Source organism: Babylonia areolata, chromosome 8 (genome assembly GCF_041734735.1).
Source record: "Babylonia areolata isolate BAREFJ2019XMU chromosome 8, ASM4173473v1, whole genome shotgun sequence".
NCBI classification, from domain to species: Eukaryota; Metazoa; Mollusca; class Gastropoda; order Neogastropoda; family Buccinidae; genus Babylonia; species Babylonia areolata.
Window position 1 is genome coordinate 13163577 of NC_134883.1, and position 16106 is coordinate 13179682.

Here is a 16106-nt window from a genome sequence, read left to right on the forward strand (position 1 = left end):
ACACACGCACACACTGGCTCAGGTCGCTGACACCGTCAGTCATGCATACACACTGAGAGAGCGGAGAGAGAGAGAGAGAGAGAGAGAGAGAGAGAGAGAGATGCACACACACACACACACACACACACACCGGCGTGCGCGCGCGCGCACGCCCTCATACAACATTCTCTGTCTGCCATAATGACGATATCGACGGAGCAGAATTATACAAACAAATTTAGCATCGGGTTAGTATTTTGTAGTTCAAAATGGATACAGCAGAAATAAATGCACACTTCCCCATCTTACTATGTGCTTAATGGTAATGAAGTAAAAACTAAAGTGCTATCCCAACTTAAAAAGAATACCGTGTTTATCAGTCTAAACTCTAAGCACCCACCCACACATCACCCTTCGTTTCCCCCTTAACCCCCCAACCCCCTTTGCACACAAACTGACACACAGCTGATCTGTGGGGAGGCCTAATATGTGAATGGGCACACAACAGATAATGTGGGTGCCACTTTTTGCACAGACAGGTGTAAGCCTGTCCGCATGCCTTGACGACAACGGTTGAGAATTAGGTCATTGGGACAGACGAATTGATAACCGGCGATTTCACAAACTTCGGAACACTTCACAGTTGGAAAATACCTGGTAGTTTCGGGACTTTGCCGATTATTCATGACAACGGTTGTTCAGTTTAAATTGTTCCACACACACACACACACACACACACACGCACACAGTTATTGAAGTGTCTCCAAACAAAAGATTGAAAAAGTAGCCTCATCCACTTCCGATTTGAACTGCCATAAACTACTTCCGGTGATTGGGGTTCATTTATGATTTTCGTCACAACAGAAGCATGTCTCATGAAAGTGTGCCGCTGCCCAACAAAGGTAAGAGACTGATTCTGTGGACGAATCATGTTGTTCATGTTACAGAGGGTTTTGAATGGTATAGAAATATCTCTGTTCATGAAATCTTTACAAAATGAAATCTTTACAAGTTACATAAGAACAACATCGTACACGCAGACAGCAAAATGAGGCGACAGCTTCTTTCTTGAAGAAGTCTGCAGTCAGCGGATATTAACATGAAAGATATAAGCCGACTCACACAGTTGACAGTCAGATCGATTCTATAGATGTTTCCGATAAAGGGTGACCCAGAAAATCAATTTCTTCCGGATGTTTTTTTTTTTTCACTTTCATTATTTTGATTAATCATGTTCCGAAGGTGTCATTGAGAATTAAAAGGACAGCAAAGGAAGAAGAAGTAGAAGAAAAAGAAGAAGGAATGGTTCAACAGTTATTGTTGCCCAGGCAATATAAGCTACATTTTAGTCATCACAACCTTTGTATTTGGCCATACAGCTGGTTAAGCAGAAACGGGATTTCGGATTTCCTGATGTGTGACGTATAATCCAGTCGTCTACATTGGTAGTCGCTGCAAATTTTTGATTTAGAGAACATTGCACAACACACAGCAGTCATGACAACAATAATTGAACAGGAATTAAATTTTTGAATTTGATTGAATCCAATTCACTTTACAATTTATATTTCAATGGGCATCTTTTTTCTTGGGTATTTCAAGCAACTCTCCAAGTTAATTTCTTGAACTCTTGCTACTTTCTAGGCGCGAAATCAAGCAGTGTCACAGCAAAGAGAAGATATTATAAATTTACATAAATTATCTTGTGACAATCACTAAGTCAGGAAGTGTTATTTTAGCACTGTAGAAATTTAGCAGGCAGGCAGTTGTACATACCATGGTGATATCACAGTTCCTGATTTGCTGTTGTCTTGTTCAGTCAGTAGAAGACTACAACAGATTGGATTACTGACATAACCTTGGGTAGAAGAAGAGTGAAGAGTGAGAAAAAAGTAGCAAGCTTTGTGCTCAGAGCACTGAGAACAGGCATGTTGAAGGGTATCAAATTCAGAACCTGCAAGATGATATTTCAGAGACTGAAAAAGTGTAAATCTGTTACACAAGGTGAATGTGAAGTGGGGTGCTTTGTGTTCTAACATATCAAATGTACATTTGTCTGTCTGTTCGGAACCCTGATACAGGTTATTTGACACAGAGTAAAAAGCATTTTACCCGATGATGATTTTATGACTTCATTTTTAAACTAAAGTAATTAGGAAAAAAAAAAAAAAATCTAAACGAAGACTGGTCAGGATGATTTGTTGTGGATTGTCAGAACTGATATTTAGAAATCTATTCTATATTGTACTTTTTTTTAATAAGAATCAAAATGCATTGAATTTGATACTGTCAGTATTGTTCTCATACTTAGTTACTTATGTTTTGCTAGTTTATATATTATAACTGGAAACATGTGTGGCATCAGTGTTTTTTACAGGAAAATTTTTTTCCTCATTACATTTCCGTTATCAAGCATAAAAAAGATACTTGTTTGCTCAGTGGAGTTCATAATTCTTCATGAAATTCAAAATAAGCTCGGAGGTAGGTGGAGAGATGAAATAGTTCATGAAAAATTCTGGGTTTTTTTGTTAGTTTTTTTTTCTTATTGGTGTTATTCCTTTATTCACTATTAGTATTACATACTCTCTTGTGTTGTTTTCTTTTGATTCTCCTCTTCACCCTTTGTGGGCAGCTTTGGGAAGCTGCTGGGTTGTGATTTTTCTCTCTCTGTAATAATTGAGAACACCACTAAACTGCCACAACTGTGTTTGGTGTCTGATCATTTGCCATGGGGGAATAGTTCATTGCTCTTGCTGAGGTAGCTGACAAGTCCACAGGGGACGAAACTGCAGTCACACACCCACACACACACACACACACACATACATATATATATATTATATACAGTGGGTCTTCCTCAGAGAGTATTCAAATGACACTTGGGTTACTGTTTTTGGAGCGTTTATACTGACCTCTAACTCCCCTACCTTGTTCTCCCTGTAATTTGTTTTTCCTGGGTTTGTTAAGGTTTTTTGTTGTTGTAAGAATGACAGAAGAGCTGTATTTGTTTTCCCCATCATCGTATTGTTCTCTATATATGACAGATGATATATACAGCGCACACACACACATGCACCCCTGTCAACACACTCATTCATTCACACATTAACACCAGCCCCACCACCATACCCCCCCAAACCCTCCCACACAAATGCACACACTCTCACACATATAGACTGTGTTCTATGAATGTGTGTGTGTGTGTGTGTGTGTGTGAGAGAGAGAGAGAGAGAGAGAGAGATCTGCCCATCACACATCTCAGAGGAATTTGCTGTGAACACTCTTGGGCATGCTGCTGTTTATAATAGATAATAGGATACATATATATTTCTTGCTGCTTTATTATTTTTCCCTTTTGTTGGGCATGTTTTGTGGTTTCTCAGATGGCACTGTTTTTTTTTATATTGATTTTTTTGTTTGTTATATAATATACAATTTTATTTGGATCAGTTACTCTTTGCAGTACATTTATGAAGCTTCAAAGTCTTGTGCTTTTTGTTCATATATCAAGATTGGTACATGACTAGAAATAATTTCAAATCAATGTATTGATTTTTACTTTTATTAGTAGCTGATCAAATCAGTTGAGTTTGTGCAGAAAGTCAGAAAACGCCCTGTTGTAAATCAGTTGTTCTCTTCACAACAGCACACACACACACACACACACACATATGCACACACATATGCACACACACACACACACCAGTGTACATACACAGACACACACACACACACACACACACACACACACACTCCAAGCTAGCTCCTGTGTCCTGTCATTGGCTGTGACACTACAGTACAGGATGTCAGTGAACTGTTCACCCCTGCAGTCAGTCAGGCCTGGCTTGGTGATTTTGAAGGACACACACACACAGACACACACAAACACACACACTGGTAGACACACTCACTCACACACACAGACACACACAGACACACAGACAGGGACACACACACACACACACACTCTCTCTCTCTCTCTCTCTCTCTCTCTCTCTCTCTCTCTCGCACACACACACAGGCACATGCACATGCACAAACACTCACACACTGCTTGTGAGAAACCTGTGAAGCACATTTCATATCTCAAGTTTATTAAAGTAAACAGATCTCGTCTAACCACACTGTGATTGGGTAGAAAATCAGGAAGTTGGTAGTGAACATTTAGGGATAATGTTAGCCTACCCTCAGCCCCCCCCCCACCCCCCCAAGCTTCCTCCACTCCCTCAAGGAGTGTATCAACAAGTGAACTCAGTAGTGATGTCCTATTGTGTGTGGCTTGCAAGGGGGTGGGGGGAGAGAGCATGGGGGAGGGAACACAGGCAGCCACATAGCTCACTCACCTATGTAATTTGTTTTGATCAACTTTGTTCTGTAACATGTGTGTGTGTTTTGATGTGTGAGAACCGAGTCTTTGTTGCAGTATTCTTGTGAAGGTTCTTGCAGTGTTAGTGCCACAGATGTTTTTATGTAGAAAATTACATTGATGCTTATTTTATTGTGATGATGAATATCACATTTTCCTGGATACCGATATCTGATACAATTGCAAGTGCAAGTGACTGATGTTGGATGTATAGTGTTCTGTTATTTTGTGTGAGGCCACACCTGGTCAATGACTAAGCAGTGATGAAAAGATTTTTTTTGTTTTTTGTTTTGAACTATTTTGTGCGTGTTGTGTGTGTGTGTGTGTGCGCGCGCGCGCACGCTGGTGTACAGATACATAAGTTTGTTGTGTGTTGTACACAACTGTCACATACAAATAAGTATATTTACTGTCTGTGTTTATAGCTGTGACTCATATAGACTATTCACACACACACACACACACACACACATCATTTGTTTTTTTTGTAACATATCCCATGGCCATGCTACAAGGATGGAATAGAGCTCTCATAGATACTGCTGTCCACTGCTTCATTTTGCCAGCAATACATGATGTAATACATCACATCTGGTTGTAAATATCCACCCTCTCTCTTTCTCTCTCTCTCTCTTTCCCTTGCTTGCTCACTTGCTTGCTCTCATTCACTCTGTCCTTTTTCTAAAGTACTATTCAACTCTGATGTAGTGTGAGATAAATATGCAGACACTGAGATGACACTTGGAGCCTTGGTAATTGAGTGGTTGAGTTTCATCATGGATCAGGGTGGGTTTGTGTTTTTTCATGATGGAATGTATTTTAAAGCCCTTGATATCCACATTGGCAGTACAGTGTAGATTCTTGTGTGTGAATACTTGGAGCTGAGTTTGACAGCATTTTTACCGTGTGCAACAGAGATTTGTTTGGCATTTTTCATTTTGGCTCTGGACAAAGACTTGGGTATATCTATAAGATATAACTTGCTAGGTATTTTTGTGTGCCATCAGAGTTAGGTACAGGTTTTTTGGTTGTTTTTTTTTTGTCTTGGACAAAAGGTGTAGAAATGGTTTTTGTCTCACGCAAGATAGACTGTAATTATTATTATTTTTTTTTAGTTAAAAAAGAAGTGAAATTAAGGTTTGAAAGAAATGACAGTCGATTATTATTATTGTGAATTGTTTGGGGATGTTGATGCAGAAGATTCAGCACTGGTGGATTTCCAGCAGAAAAGAGAGGAGAGAGTGGCAGGCGGGAAATCTGATTATTGATCAACATTGTTTCAGTGGCCTCAGAGTGTAGGTTAAATGCTTTGTGACTTGACGTTCCTGTTGTCTGGGCTGCTGCTGGTGTTTAGTTCACCACAGTTTGATCTGCTGACGTGTATTTTTCTGCTGCTGCCATTTGCCATGGCACAGCGTTATAAACCCTTGTCATTGTCAGTGACATTGCCACTGTCAGCCTGGGACTGACGCTGACAGCGCTAGTGTGGTTTGTCATTGTTACTGTAGGCAATATTCATTTTTTTTCAAGACTTTTTAAAATTATATATATATTATTGTTCAGAACATACAGAGCAGTAAGTTGAAGTTTGGGGGGAGTGAATGAGTGGTGACTGACAGTGACTTGAATTTCAGTGCATAGGAGGGGGAAGAGGGTGGTGAGGTGGGGAAATGTGTGGATTAATTTTCTACTGACATTCACAGCTAGTAGGAGTGTGGAAAGCAAGGTCAGCATGATAACCTGTGACTGAGTGAGAGAGAATGAGCTCCCTCTCTGGTTGTTGGTGGTCGTGTCCCACTCACAGACACCGCTGTTTTGTGTCATGGGGTTTTCTCGGTCAGTGATAACAGTGTTTGGTTATTGACCCAGGGTTAATCTGCTGTGATTGGGAGAATTTCCAGTTTATATATATTTGTGTATATATATATGTATATATATCTGGCATGTATTACTGTGTGGTATGATTGTTACTTTGTGAAAATTAAACTCAGCGGTTTTTTTTTGTGTTTTTTTTTTGTTGAAAAGTTTTTGTAGTTTGCTAAGATTTAGACCAGAGGGGAAAGACTTATCAGTGGATGGGAGAAGTTGTTGGAGCATTTTAACTGGTGGAAGAGACCAGTGCATACTGTGCATGAAACTGTATGAAAAGAAAGCCAGCATTCGGGTTTGAAGGCTGACAAAGGTCTGACCCACAGCAAGTTAGCAGCCACCATGCCCAGTTATCTGACTGGTACCCTTGAGCTTGAAGGTAAGGAAGTGTGTGTGTGTGCGTGTGTGTGTGTGTGTGTGTGTGTGTGCGTGTGTGTGTTTACAGTGCCCGATCAATTGATTCTGCCCTTGGCGTTTTACAATTACAATAGTTCCTATATGAAAGAGATTAATGAGATTATCGTCCTTAAAAATATGAATACATAGAAATTCTGTCTCTCACTGCCTCTCTCAGTCTCTGTCTCTGTGTCTCTATCACACTTACGGCTCAGTAACTTAAAAAGGCTAATCACATCCAAATTTATTGTCTCCCTCTTTCCATGGAACTGGTATACAATTTTCTTCACATATCTCTCTTACTTCTTAGTCTCAGTCTTACTCTGTTTATCTCTCTTCTTTGACCACACTGTTTTCACTTTTCCCTCTCTCTCTCTCTCTCTCTCTCTCTCTCTCTCTCTCACACATGCACACACACGCACACAGAGATATTTCTTTCATTCCTTCTTTCTTGTTTTGAGTGAGCACGCATTCGTGCGCGCACGTGTGTGTGTGTGTGTGTGTGTGTGTGTGTGCGCGCGCGCATGCTTGTGTGTGTGCATGCATGTGTGTGTGTGCGTGCGTGTGTGTGCGTGTGTAAGTTCATGTGGGTGCACATATGTATGCATGTTTGGAATGTATGTATGTTTGGTGTGTGTGTGTGTGCTTGTGCTCATGCACATGTGTTTGTGTTTGGAGAGAGCAACGGTTACAAAATTCATTTATTGATAGTTTTGTAACTGTTGCTCTCTCCAAACACTATCAATAAGTGAATTTTTGCGCGATTGTCTTCGGGTGATTTCAAGTGTATCCCTGTTCTCTACATGTCAGTGACTGTTAATTTGTTTTAGATTCCTTTCTCAGCAAGATATCATTCTGGAATGCCGCTTTTTTATTTTCAACGGTGACATAAGATATTTACAAGTACAAGAACCACAACACCAACAAATGAAATCTGTAAATTTTAACAGGATGTAAATATCTGTGATCCAAACAAAGAACACCCCGCAGCTTTCCATCCACAGCCCTTCCCCTCTCCCCAAACTGCCCCCGTCTCCCTGCCCCCTCACCCCCTCCAAGAAAAAAAGAAAGAAAAGAAAACAGACAAACCAGAACCACAGGAAAAGAAATAGAAGAAAAAAAGAAGACAAACAGAGCAAACACTGCGGCTCAACTGTGCACCTGATCACAAAGTAAACCTGGGTCACCACTTGCCATACATACCTGAACTTCATTACTTGTGTGTGTTGTAGGCAGTTTATATCTTAATTAAGGTGAAGAACCAGGGACATTGTTGTATACAGATGGATAATGTTCTGACATATATCAGACACTGGAAGTGGAATGGAAGAGCATTGTTAAGTGATACCATGCCATGTTAGTGGTGCTGGTGATGATAATATTGACATTCAAGTAGTAGCCTTCATTTTAAAACATGTTTTTATTTTTTTTTCCTCTGTCATCGATTTGATCAAAGTGTAATATTAAAGTGATATTACAATACAAAGTAATATAATGATAATGATGATAATGGAGATTTTTTTTAGCCTATTTTCCAGATAATAAGAAGTACTGCTCAAAGACTTTATATTTTGTTTCCCTCCCTCCCCACACAGAAACACCTGTAGTACCTCCATTGAACAACCATCTACCCCTGATAACGGAATATGGCTGCCTACTTGGCAGGGTAAAAACGGTCATATACATAAAAGTCCACTCGTGTACATATGAGTGAATGTGGGAGTTGCAGCCCACAAACGAAGAAGAAGAAGAAGAAGTATTTACCCACCCATGATGCCTTCTAGAAGACACATCCCTGCTGCATGCATGCACACACACACATGAATGCATGGTCACTTGCAAGCGCCTTGCCACACACAAATGGCAAAAGGTTCCCAACAACGAAACATGCATTTTTTTGGAACCAGACCATACAAACACCAGCACTGGAAAATTACTGTTGTTGGGAAAGATATGCTTTCAAAGCAGGAAAGCAGGCTTAAATTAAAAGACTTTCGAGAGACAGAAAGCTGCAATTTTTCCCGCACTTTGTTCCACAGGAAGGGAGCCTGAAAAGAGAAATATTTCTGACACTGTTGCTTCATGTTTACCTCAGAGATATTTAATAGCCTGGTATCAGAAGCAGAACCAAGGCGACCATTGGAATATACGCTTAAATGTGCACAGGTAGTGAGGGCCATAGCTTGAGAGAGCAGAAAATGTCAGAGCAGACAGCATGTATTCTTTTTGAAACAGGTGGCCAGTGAAGAGAGTGGGAGAGAGGAGTAACGTGTTCAAATTTAGAGGATTTGAACATATTTTGAGCAACACTGATCTGAACTCTTTGGAGTTTGTCAGGTGAATTTTTTGGAATGCCAGCAAGAACAGACTTTCAGCAATCAACCCTGGACAAAACAAAAGCACAGACCAATGTTTTGTTTGCTTCAAATGACTAATGAAACTAAATGTTCGCAAATATTAGAAATGTGTTGCTGATGATACAGACTGGTCAGGACTGACACCATGTGTGTCATCAGTTGATCAGTTTCAGCAATAGAAGCTGACTGATGCGAGTTGAGTGTTGTCAGCAAAGCTCTCGTGCAAGAGAGAGAGAGGGTTTATTACGTCAGTTTGTTAATCAATCAATTCCTCACAAAGGACATTTTTAGTGTCTGCTCAAACAAACCAGACATATTGACATTATTATAAGCTTTTGGTAATCATGAAGTAATTGTTGTCCCTTTTGGTTCATTATTATTCACGAGCACACCTTCACTTCAAACAGGACATGCTTAGTTGATTATTGAACTCATTTAGGGAGCAGCTTGTTCAGATAATTGAAACTGAACAGTCCATTTCCTGTATGAGTCATAAGCACACCTTAATGTCACACAAGACAGACACAGTTGATTATTTCACACATTTAGGGTGCAGCTTGTTGAGGAAATTGAAGTTGAACAGTCCATTAATTTTTCTAGTGGTCAGTGCACAGTTCCCTTTTGCATTGTGGGCTGCAACTCCCATGCTCAGTCATGTATATATATGCAAGTATGAGGAGGCTTTTATGTATACAACTGTTTTTGATCCTGCTCTGTTGGCAGCCATACTCAGGGGTGTGCATGCTGGGTGTGTCCATGTTTCCATGGTCTGTTGAACACTGACATACAGTAAAGGATCTGTAATATGTGTATTTTGTTATATTTTTATCTTTTGCCTGTACTGAGGGTTAAGGAACCAGCAGGCCTCTGGACATGTTGACCTTGGAGATGGGTCAATAATCTCCCCCTTTATCCGTCAGGCACTGACATCAGGATAAAACCCAGGACCATCATATTGAAAGTCTCCAGGCTTTTTGATTTTAACTGTTCAGCTGTTGCGCCCATGATGGTAAATGCATGACTGGAAGGTCTGCTCACCTGTGCTTAGTTGCATCCCTGCCCGCCTGTGTCACAATTCAATTGTTAAGGAAAAAAAAAGGGATTATGTGCCAGAAAAATATAGGAAGATATTTCCTTTGTCAAAGTGGACAGAAAAAAAAGACGCAGCGAGTCTATTCCAGTTCATACTTTTGAGCGACTGTTTGATATTACTTCTTTCTTTTATTCTGTTGTCACAACATGTATGAAATCATATGCATAAAGCTACTCTGTGCTTGAAGCTAAATGAGCTTTCAGTACACAGAGCATGCATAAAATGCATATGTTTATGTTGACCCAGATGTAAACACACGCACATAGAAAACTGTATAAGTGCATTCACACACATGCATGCACACACACACTCATTATGACAAACACATAATCAGATGTATTGGTACACACAGATGCTTGTACATACATACATACACATGCACATGCGCTCATGCGTGTGGACACACACACACACACACACACACACACACACACACACACAGATAAATGACAAAGACAACCTGTTTCAAAGGAAATTCATCACTCCAGTTTGAGAACTTGCCAATCTGTACTGACATGGCCAAGCCTGGTCATCTCTCGGCCTTGAACGTGGACTGAATAAAAGAAGAAAGATTAGGTTTCAGTTTGTATTGTTGTTTAATTAATCACACAATGGAGAGAGAGAGAGGGGGAATGGATGAACAAATGAACAACTGTTGTTGAAGGGGGAAAAATGAATGAGCACAACTGGCTTGTTTTGATGCTGCTGTCATGAAAAGGGAACACAATTCAAAATTATAACTTTACAATGGGAAATTAAAAATTATGTTAAAAAAAAAAAATCAAATGAAAAAAAAGAACAACATTAGCACATGCATAAATATTAGAACAGAAAGGGAAAGAAAGTTAAAAGATAGAAACAGACAGACAGACAGACAGACAGACAGCGTATGTGTGAGAAAGTATAAGACATTGTGTTTGCAAATTCTTTCATGAGTTCTGAATGGTACATTTTTTTAGAATATGTTAACTAAGACGAGTTTGACATTGAGAGTGGCTGATAATTATTCCACAATAAACCACCTGAGTATGACAAGAGCAGATACAGACAGAACAATTCTTGGACAGGATAACATAGTGTTGTGGATGTGGTGAGTGTCGTTTGTTTGAAATTTACTTACAGTTGAAGGTAGGGCACAACCAGATAAGATTTTGAACACAAAGATGACAAATGATTTGTTTAATGGTGTCAGATATTGAACAGCGTGTTGGCTTGCTTTTTGAAGAAGCATTCATGTGTATGTATGTGCATATTTGGGTGTATCTTGTGCATATGTGATGTATGTACCGGTAAGTATGAGAGATGGCAGGCAGTTAATAATAATAATAATAATGGTATTTATATAGTGCTGAATCTTGTGCAGAGACAAACCAAAGCGCTTTCGCACCAGTCATTCACACGCATGCGTAGCTCTAAAACTGTAGAAACAAAAGACAAGGAAGGGCAGGCAAGGGAGGCTATTTTGGGAAGAGGTGGGTTTTAAGGCCAGACTTGAAAGAGCTGAGAGTGGAGACTTGACGAAGCGAAAGAGGAAGTTCATTCCAATCACAAGGACCAGAGACAGAGAAAGAACGGCGGCCAACAGTCGAGTTTTTGAATCTGGGTATGCGTAAACAGAGTGGATCCAAAGCCGATCGTAGTGAGCGAGATGGAGTGTAGAGGTGAAGGCAGCCACACAGATAAGAAGGGGCAGTTTTGTGAATATATTTATAACATAGAGTGCTGATCTTGTACTTAATTCGGTGTGAGACAGGGAGCCAGTGGAGATGTTGCAAAAGAGGAGTGATGTGCTCAGATCTTTTCTTTCTGAGGACGAGTCGGGCAGCAGTTTTGTATGTGCTGAAGGGACTGAATGGATGAAGCAGGCAAACCAGACAATAGAAAGTTACAGTAGTGAAGGCGAGAGAATGAGAGAAATGACAAGTCTAGATGTTGCGTCAGTGGACAGATATTTCCGGATGGCACTGATGCGCCACAGTTGACAGTAGTAGGACTGACATGTCTGACTGATAAATTTTTGCATGGACAGTGTATTGTCAAGGACAACACCAAGGTTCCTGACTGACATGGAAAGAGGGATGGATGTACTGCCAAGTTTGATTGTGTCAGTTGTGATGGAAGACAGTTTTTGTTTAGTTCCTATGATCATTGCTTCAGTTTTGTCCGCGTTCAATTGTAACTTATTTCGAGTCATCCAGTTTTGAATGTCCAGGAAGCAGTTGATGTTTCTTGCAAAAGCGACAACAATTTTTCAGGATTATCACTCTTCTGGAGTTGAGTGTCATCAGCATAAGAATGATGACTGATATTATGGCGGTTGATAATTTCAGTGAGAGGAGCAGTGTACAGTGTGAAGAGCACTGGGCCTAAAACAGATCCCTGTGGGACTCCATGTTCGATTTTAACGGGTTCAGATTGGAAATGATCAACAATGACAGACTGGAATCGATCAGTGAGATAAGATTTGAACCAGTTTAGAACAGTGCCGTTGATACCAAATGTAAAATGAAGTCGGGAAAGAAGGATTGAATGGTCTGTCATGTCAAAGGCGGCTGACAAGTGGAGAAGAGTGAGAAGGGAAATTTTTCCTGAGTCGGATGCTATCAGTAGATTGTTCAGAATGTGGAGGAGAGTGGTTTCGGTGCTGTGGTCAGCACGATAGGCAGACTGAAATGGTGGATGAGATTGTTGAAACAAAAGTGGTTGTTGAGCTGCTTGAGGACAGCTTTTTCAAGGCGTTTGGACATGAATGGAAGATTAGAAACTCGTTGATAGGTTTTCAAAATGTTTGCGTCAAGGTTGGGTTTCTTCAGAATAGGCCGATTGATTGCAGTTTTGAAAGTGGATAGAAACGTTCCAGTGAGAAGGGATGAGTTGACAATATTGGTGATTGTGGGGAGAAGATGTGAGACACACTGGGAAAAGACTGAGGCTGGTATTGGATCGAGCTCATAGGATTTTATTGTCATTTCTTTCAGGATTTCATGAACTTCTGTTTCAGTCAATGGATTAAAGGAATGGAGAGGAGTGCTGCTGAATTGAGGATCAGGATGAACAGGTTGGAAAGACATTTGGTCTAAGATAGTACGAATATTTTGGACTTTGTCGAAAAAGAAAGAGGAGAAGACATTGGGGAGTTCAGATAAAGTGTAGGCAGAAGGAAAAGAAGTCTTTTTTGCAGTTCCAAGATGATTTGACATGACAGAGTAAAGAGATTTGGTGTATGTGGCATCAAGAACTTGAGAAGAAAAGAAGTTTGTCTTTGCTGATGAGATCATATGTTTGACTTTATTTATTTGTTTTTGGAATATTTGATTGTGGACTTGCAGTTTTGTTGATCGCCATCGTCTTTCCAGTTGGCGACGTTTGCGTTTTGCAAATCGAATGTCTTGTGTGTACCATGGGGCAGAGGGTCTGTCAGGGAGCATGCGGGTAGTAGAGGATGCATGTTCATCCAGCAGTTGAGAGAGGGCAGTGTTGTAATGTGTGGATACGTCGGTACGGGAAGAAATTTTGGAAAGGCGTTCAGCAGCTTGAGAAGAAAAAGTGTTAATGTTGATGGATTTCAGGTTGCGACGAGTAACAGATTTTTTGGTTCTGGTAGGTTTTGAAATATGAAGCAAGAATATAACAGCAGAATGGTCGGAAGAAAGTTTGTCATTTACAGTCACTGATGCAACCATGGCATCAGAGTCACGTGCGATGAGCAAGTCCAACTTATGGCCAGATCTGTGTGTTGGTTCTGTAACGAACTGAGAGAGAGAATGAGTGGACAGAGATAGACATAGGCATTTGACATCAGTGGAAGTCTGGTTGTCAAAATGAAAATTGAAATCTCCAAGGATCATAAGTTAGCCAGAATGAAGGTTGTGGTAATCAGGTAGTGTTTGGAACTCATCGTGAAACTGAGAAGACGTAAGGTTATTTTTACGACTAGGAGGAGGACGACAGACAACAGAAGATGATTGAGTGACCAGGAACACTTAGAGTGACTTCTAGCATTTCAAAGGTATCATGTGGAAAGGCGTGGTTATGGGAGAAGGAGAGGGAAGACTCCAAGATATCTCTGTAGACGGTGGCGATGTCACCTCCACGAGACAATCGAGGAAGTGACATAGTTTTGTATCCATGGGGGGTCAGTTGTTTAAGTTTGGGTTCGTGACCTTGTGACTTTAACCAGGTTTTGGTAAGAAATACGCTATCAAAGTTTTTTTCAAAAATAAAATCAGAAATATAGTCAGTCTTTTGATCAGGGCAGACAGATTGAGCATTGAATAGACAGGCATGAAAGAGATCAGAGGTAAGGAGAGAGGAATCTAATGGTGAAGCAGGTGAGCTAGGCAGCCAGACAGTGGAAGGAGAAGATGGTGACTGAGCAGTGGAGGACAATGGGAAAGAAGAAAAAGGTCTGGGAGTTGAGACAGGTGTGGCAGGAGTAGGAAGCGGAGCAGAGGCTATCACTGGCACGGGGGATACATTACAGTTTGGAATATTGTCATCAGAGGGGACAATGTCACGGGAAGTAAAAATGTTAGCAGGAACACGTGTATTGAGGTTGGAAGCAGCACAAACAGCGCCGCATGAAGTGGATCTGTTGACACACACAGGTAACACATCAGGGGTACTGTCAGTAGTGCTGTTGGGGGTCCGTACGGAAACGACAGTTTGATGGGCTTTTGTTTTCTCTTTCCAGTTATAGATTCTAGCTTTTTATTTTATTTTTCCCCCCTTAACTCTGGCTTTTTTTTTTTTTTTTAAATCACAACAGATGTCTCTGTGTGAAATTCGGGCTGCTCTCCCCAGGGAGAGCGCGTCACTATAATACAGCGCCACCCTTTTTTTTTCCCTGCGTGCAGTTTTATTTGTTTTTTCTGTTGAAGTGGATTTTTTCTACAGAATTTTGCCAGGAACAACCCTTTTGTTGCTGTGGGTTCTTTTACATGCTCTAAGTGCATGATGCACACTGGACCTTGGTTTATCGTCTCATCCAAATGACTAGCGTCCAGACCACCACTCAAGGTCTAGTGGAGGGGAGAAAATATCAGCGGCTGAGGCGTGATTCGAACCAGTGCGCTCAGATTCTCTCGCTTCCTAGGCAGATGCGTTACCTCTAGGCCATCACTCCGCTCACTTGTGGACAACACTGAAAATTGGAGGAAGAAAATGTTTGCTTGAAAGAAAATGTTTGCTCCATAACTGAAAATGGTTATTCAGCTCTGATAGGCAGTAGAAAAGAATAACTGCTTAAAGATTTTTTTCACATGACATGAACCCGTGTATTTCATTGTATAGCGTTGTAAAAATTGTATTGCTCATTTCCATGACAGCAGATAAAAAAAAAAATCAAAAAAAATCAAGCAGCTTGTTGTCCTATTCTAATATTACACGTAGGATCTTGATTTACCATTTGATCAGAAATTTTGAAGTTTAGTGGGTGAAATTGTTGAAGCTGAAAAAAATACTGCTGTCTCTGTGGTGGTCTGCTTGTTCTGCTTGTTTCATGTTAAAAATACAAAAATGAAAACAGAATTGGATGCTCCACAAGGCTAACCCCTTCACAAGATGAGTTCTCGTGCAATTGGTGAATACATACTAATGCATAGCTGCAGTTTTAAAGAGAGATTAAGCTTGTTCATATTTTTTAATGGTTTTATAAATTTTTATATTTATTAATCCCCCCCCCCCAAAAAAAAAGAAGAAAAAAAGAAGAAAAAAAAAGAGAATGAAATAGAGCCACGTTTTTAGTGTCTGATCCTAACCTCCCCATCCTTTTTCATGTTGTTATTTCAAACTTTTTTTTTCTGTTTTGTCACTGTCAGTAAACACTCTGTTTTTGGTTGTGTGGACATGTTTATGGCAGTGTAGCTGGAGTGATTCTTACAGACCTTTAATGAAAATAGTTCAGAAAAAATATTTAAACATATATTTTTGTATATATTATTATTATTATTATATATTTTGGCTGGTGTAACTAAAATCCAAACTCAGGAACCGCCGGACAACATGCCACGGGGCATAACCACATATGGAACAGAATTTTGTCAGG

General features: G+C 40.2%; 1 protein-coding gene across 2 annotated transcripts in view; it reads left to right on the forward strand.

Annotated features, from left to right (window-relative positions):
- The first annotated feature begins 669 nt into the window (after positions 1 to 669).
- LOC143284546 (6-phosphofructo-2-kinase/fructose-2,6-bisphosphatase-like) overlaps positions 670 to 16106 on the forward strand; it is a 98389-nt gene continuing 82952 nt past the window's right edge. Inside the window, exon 1 of one of the 2 annotated variants that reach the window (XM_076591311.1) lies at positions 670 to 881. In XM_076591311.1, the coding sequence (XP_076447426.1) occupies positions 848 to 881 (34 nt within the window). In that variant the 5' untranslated portion in view covers positions 670 to 847. Of the gene's footprint in view, positions 882 to 6145; positions 6594 to 16106 lie in introns of those variants that run through there. The other variant, XM_076591310.1, reaches the window with a different exon arrangement.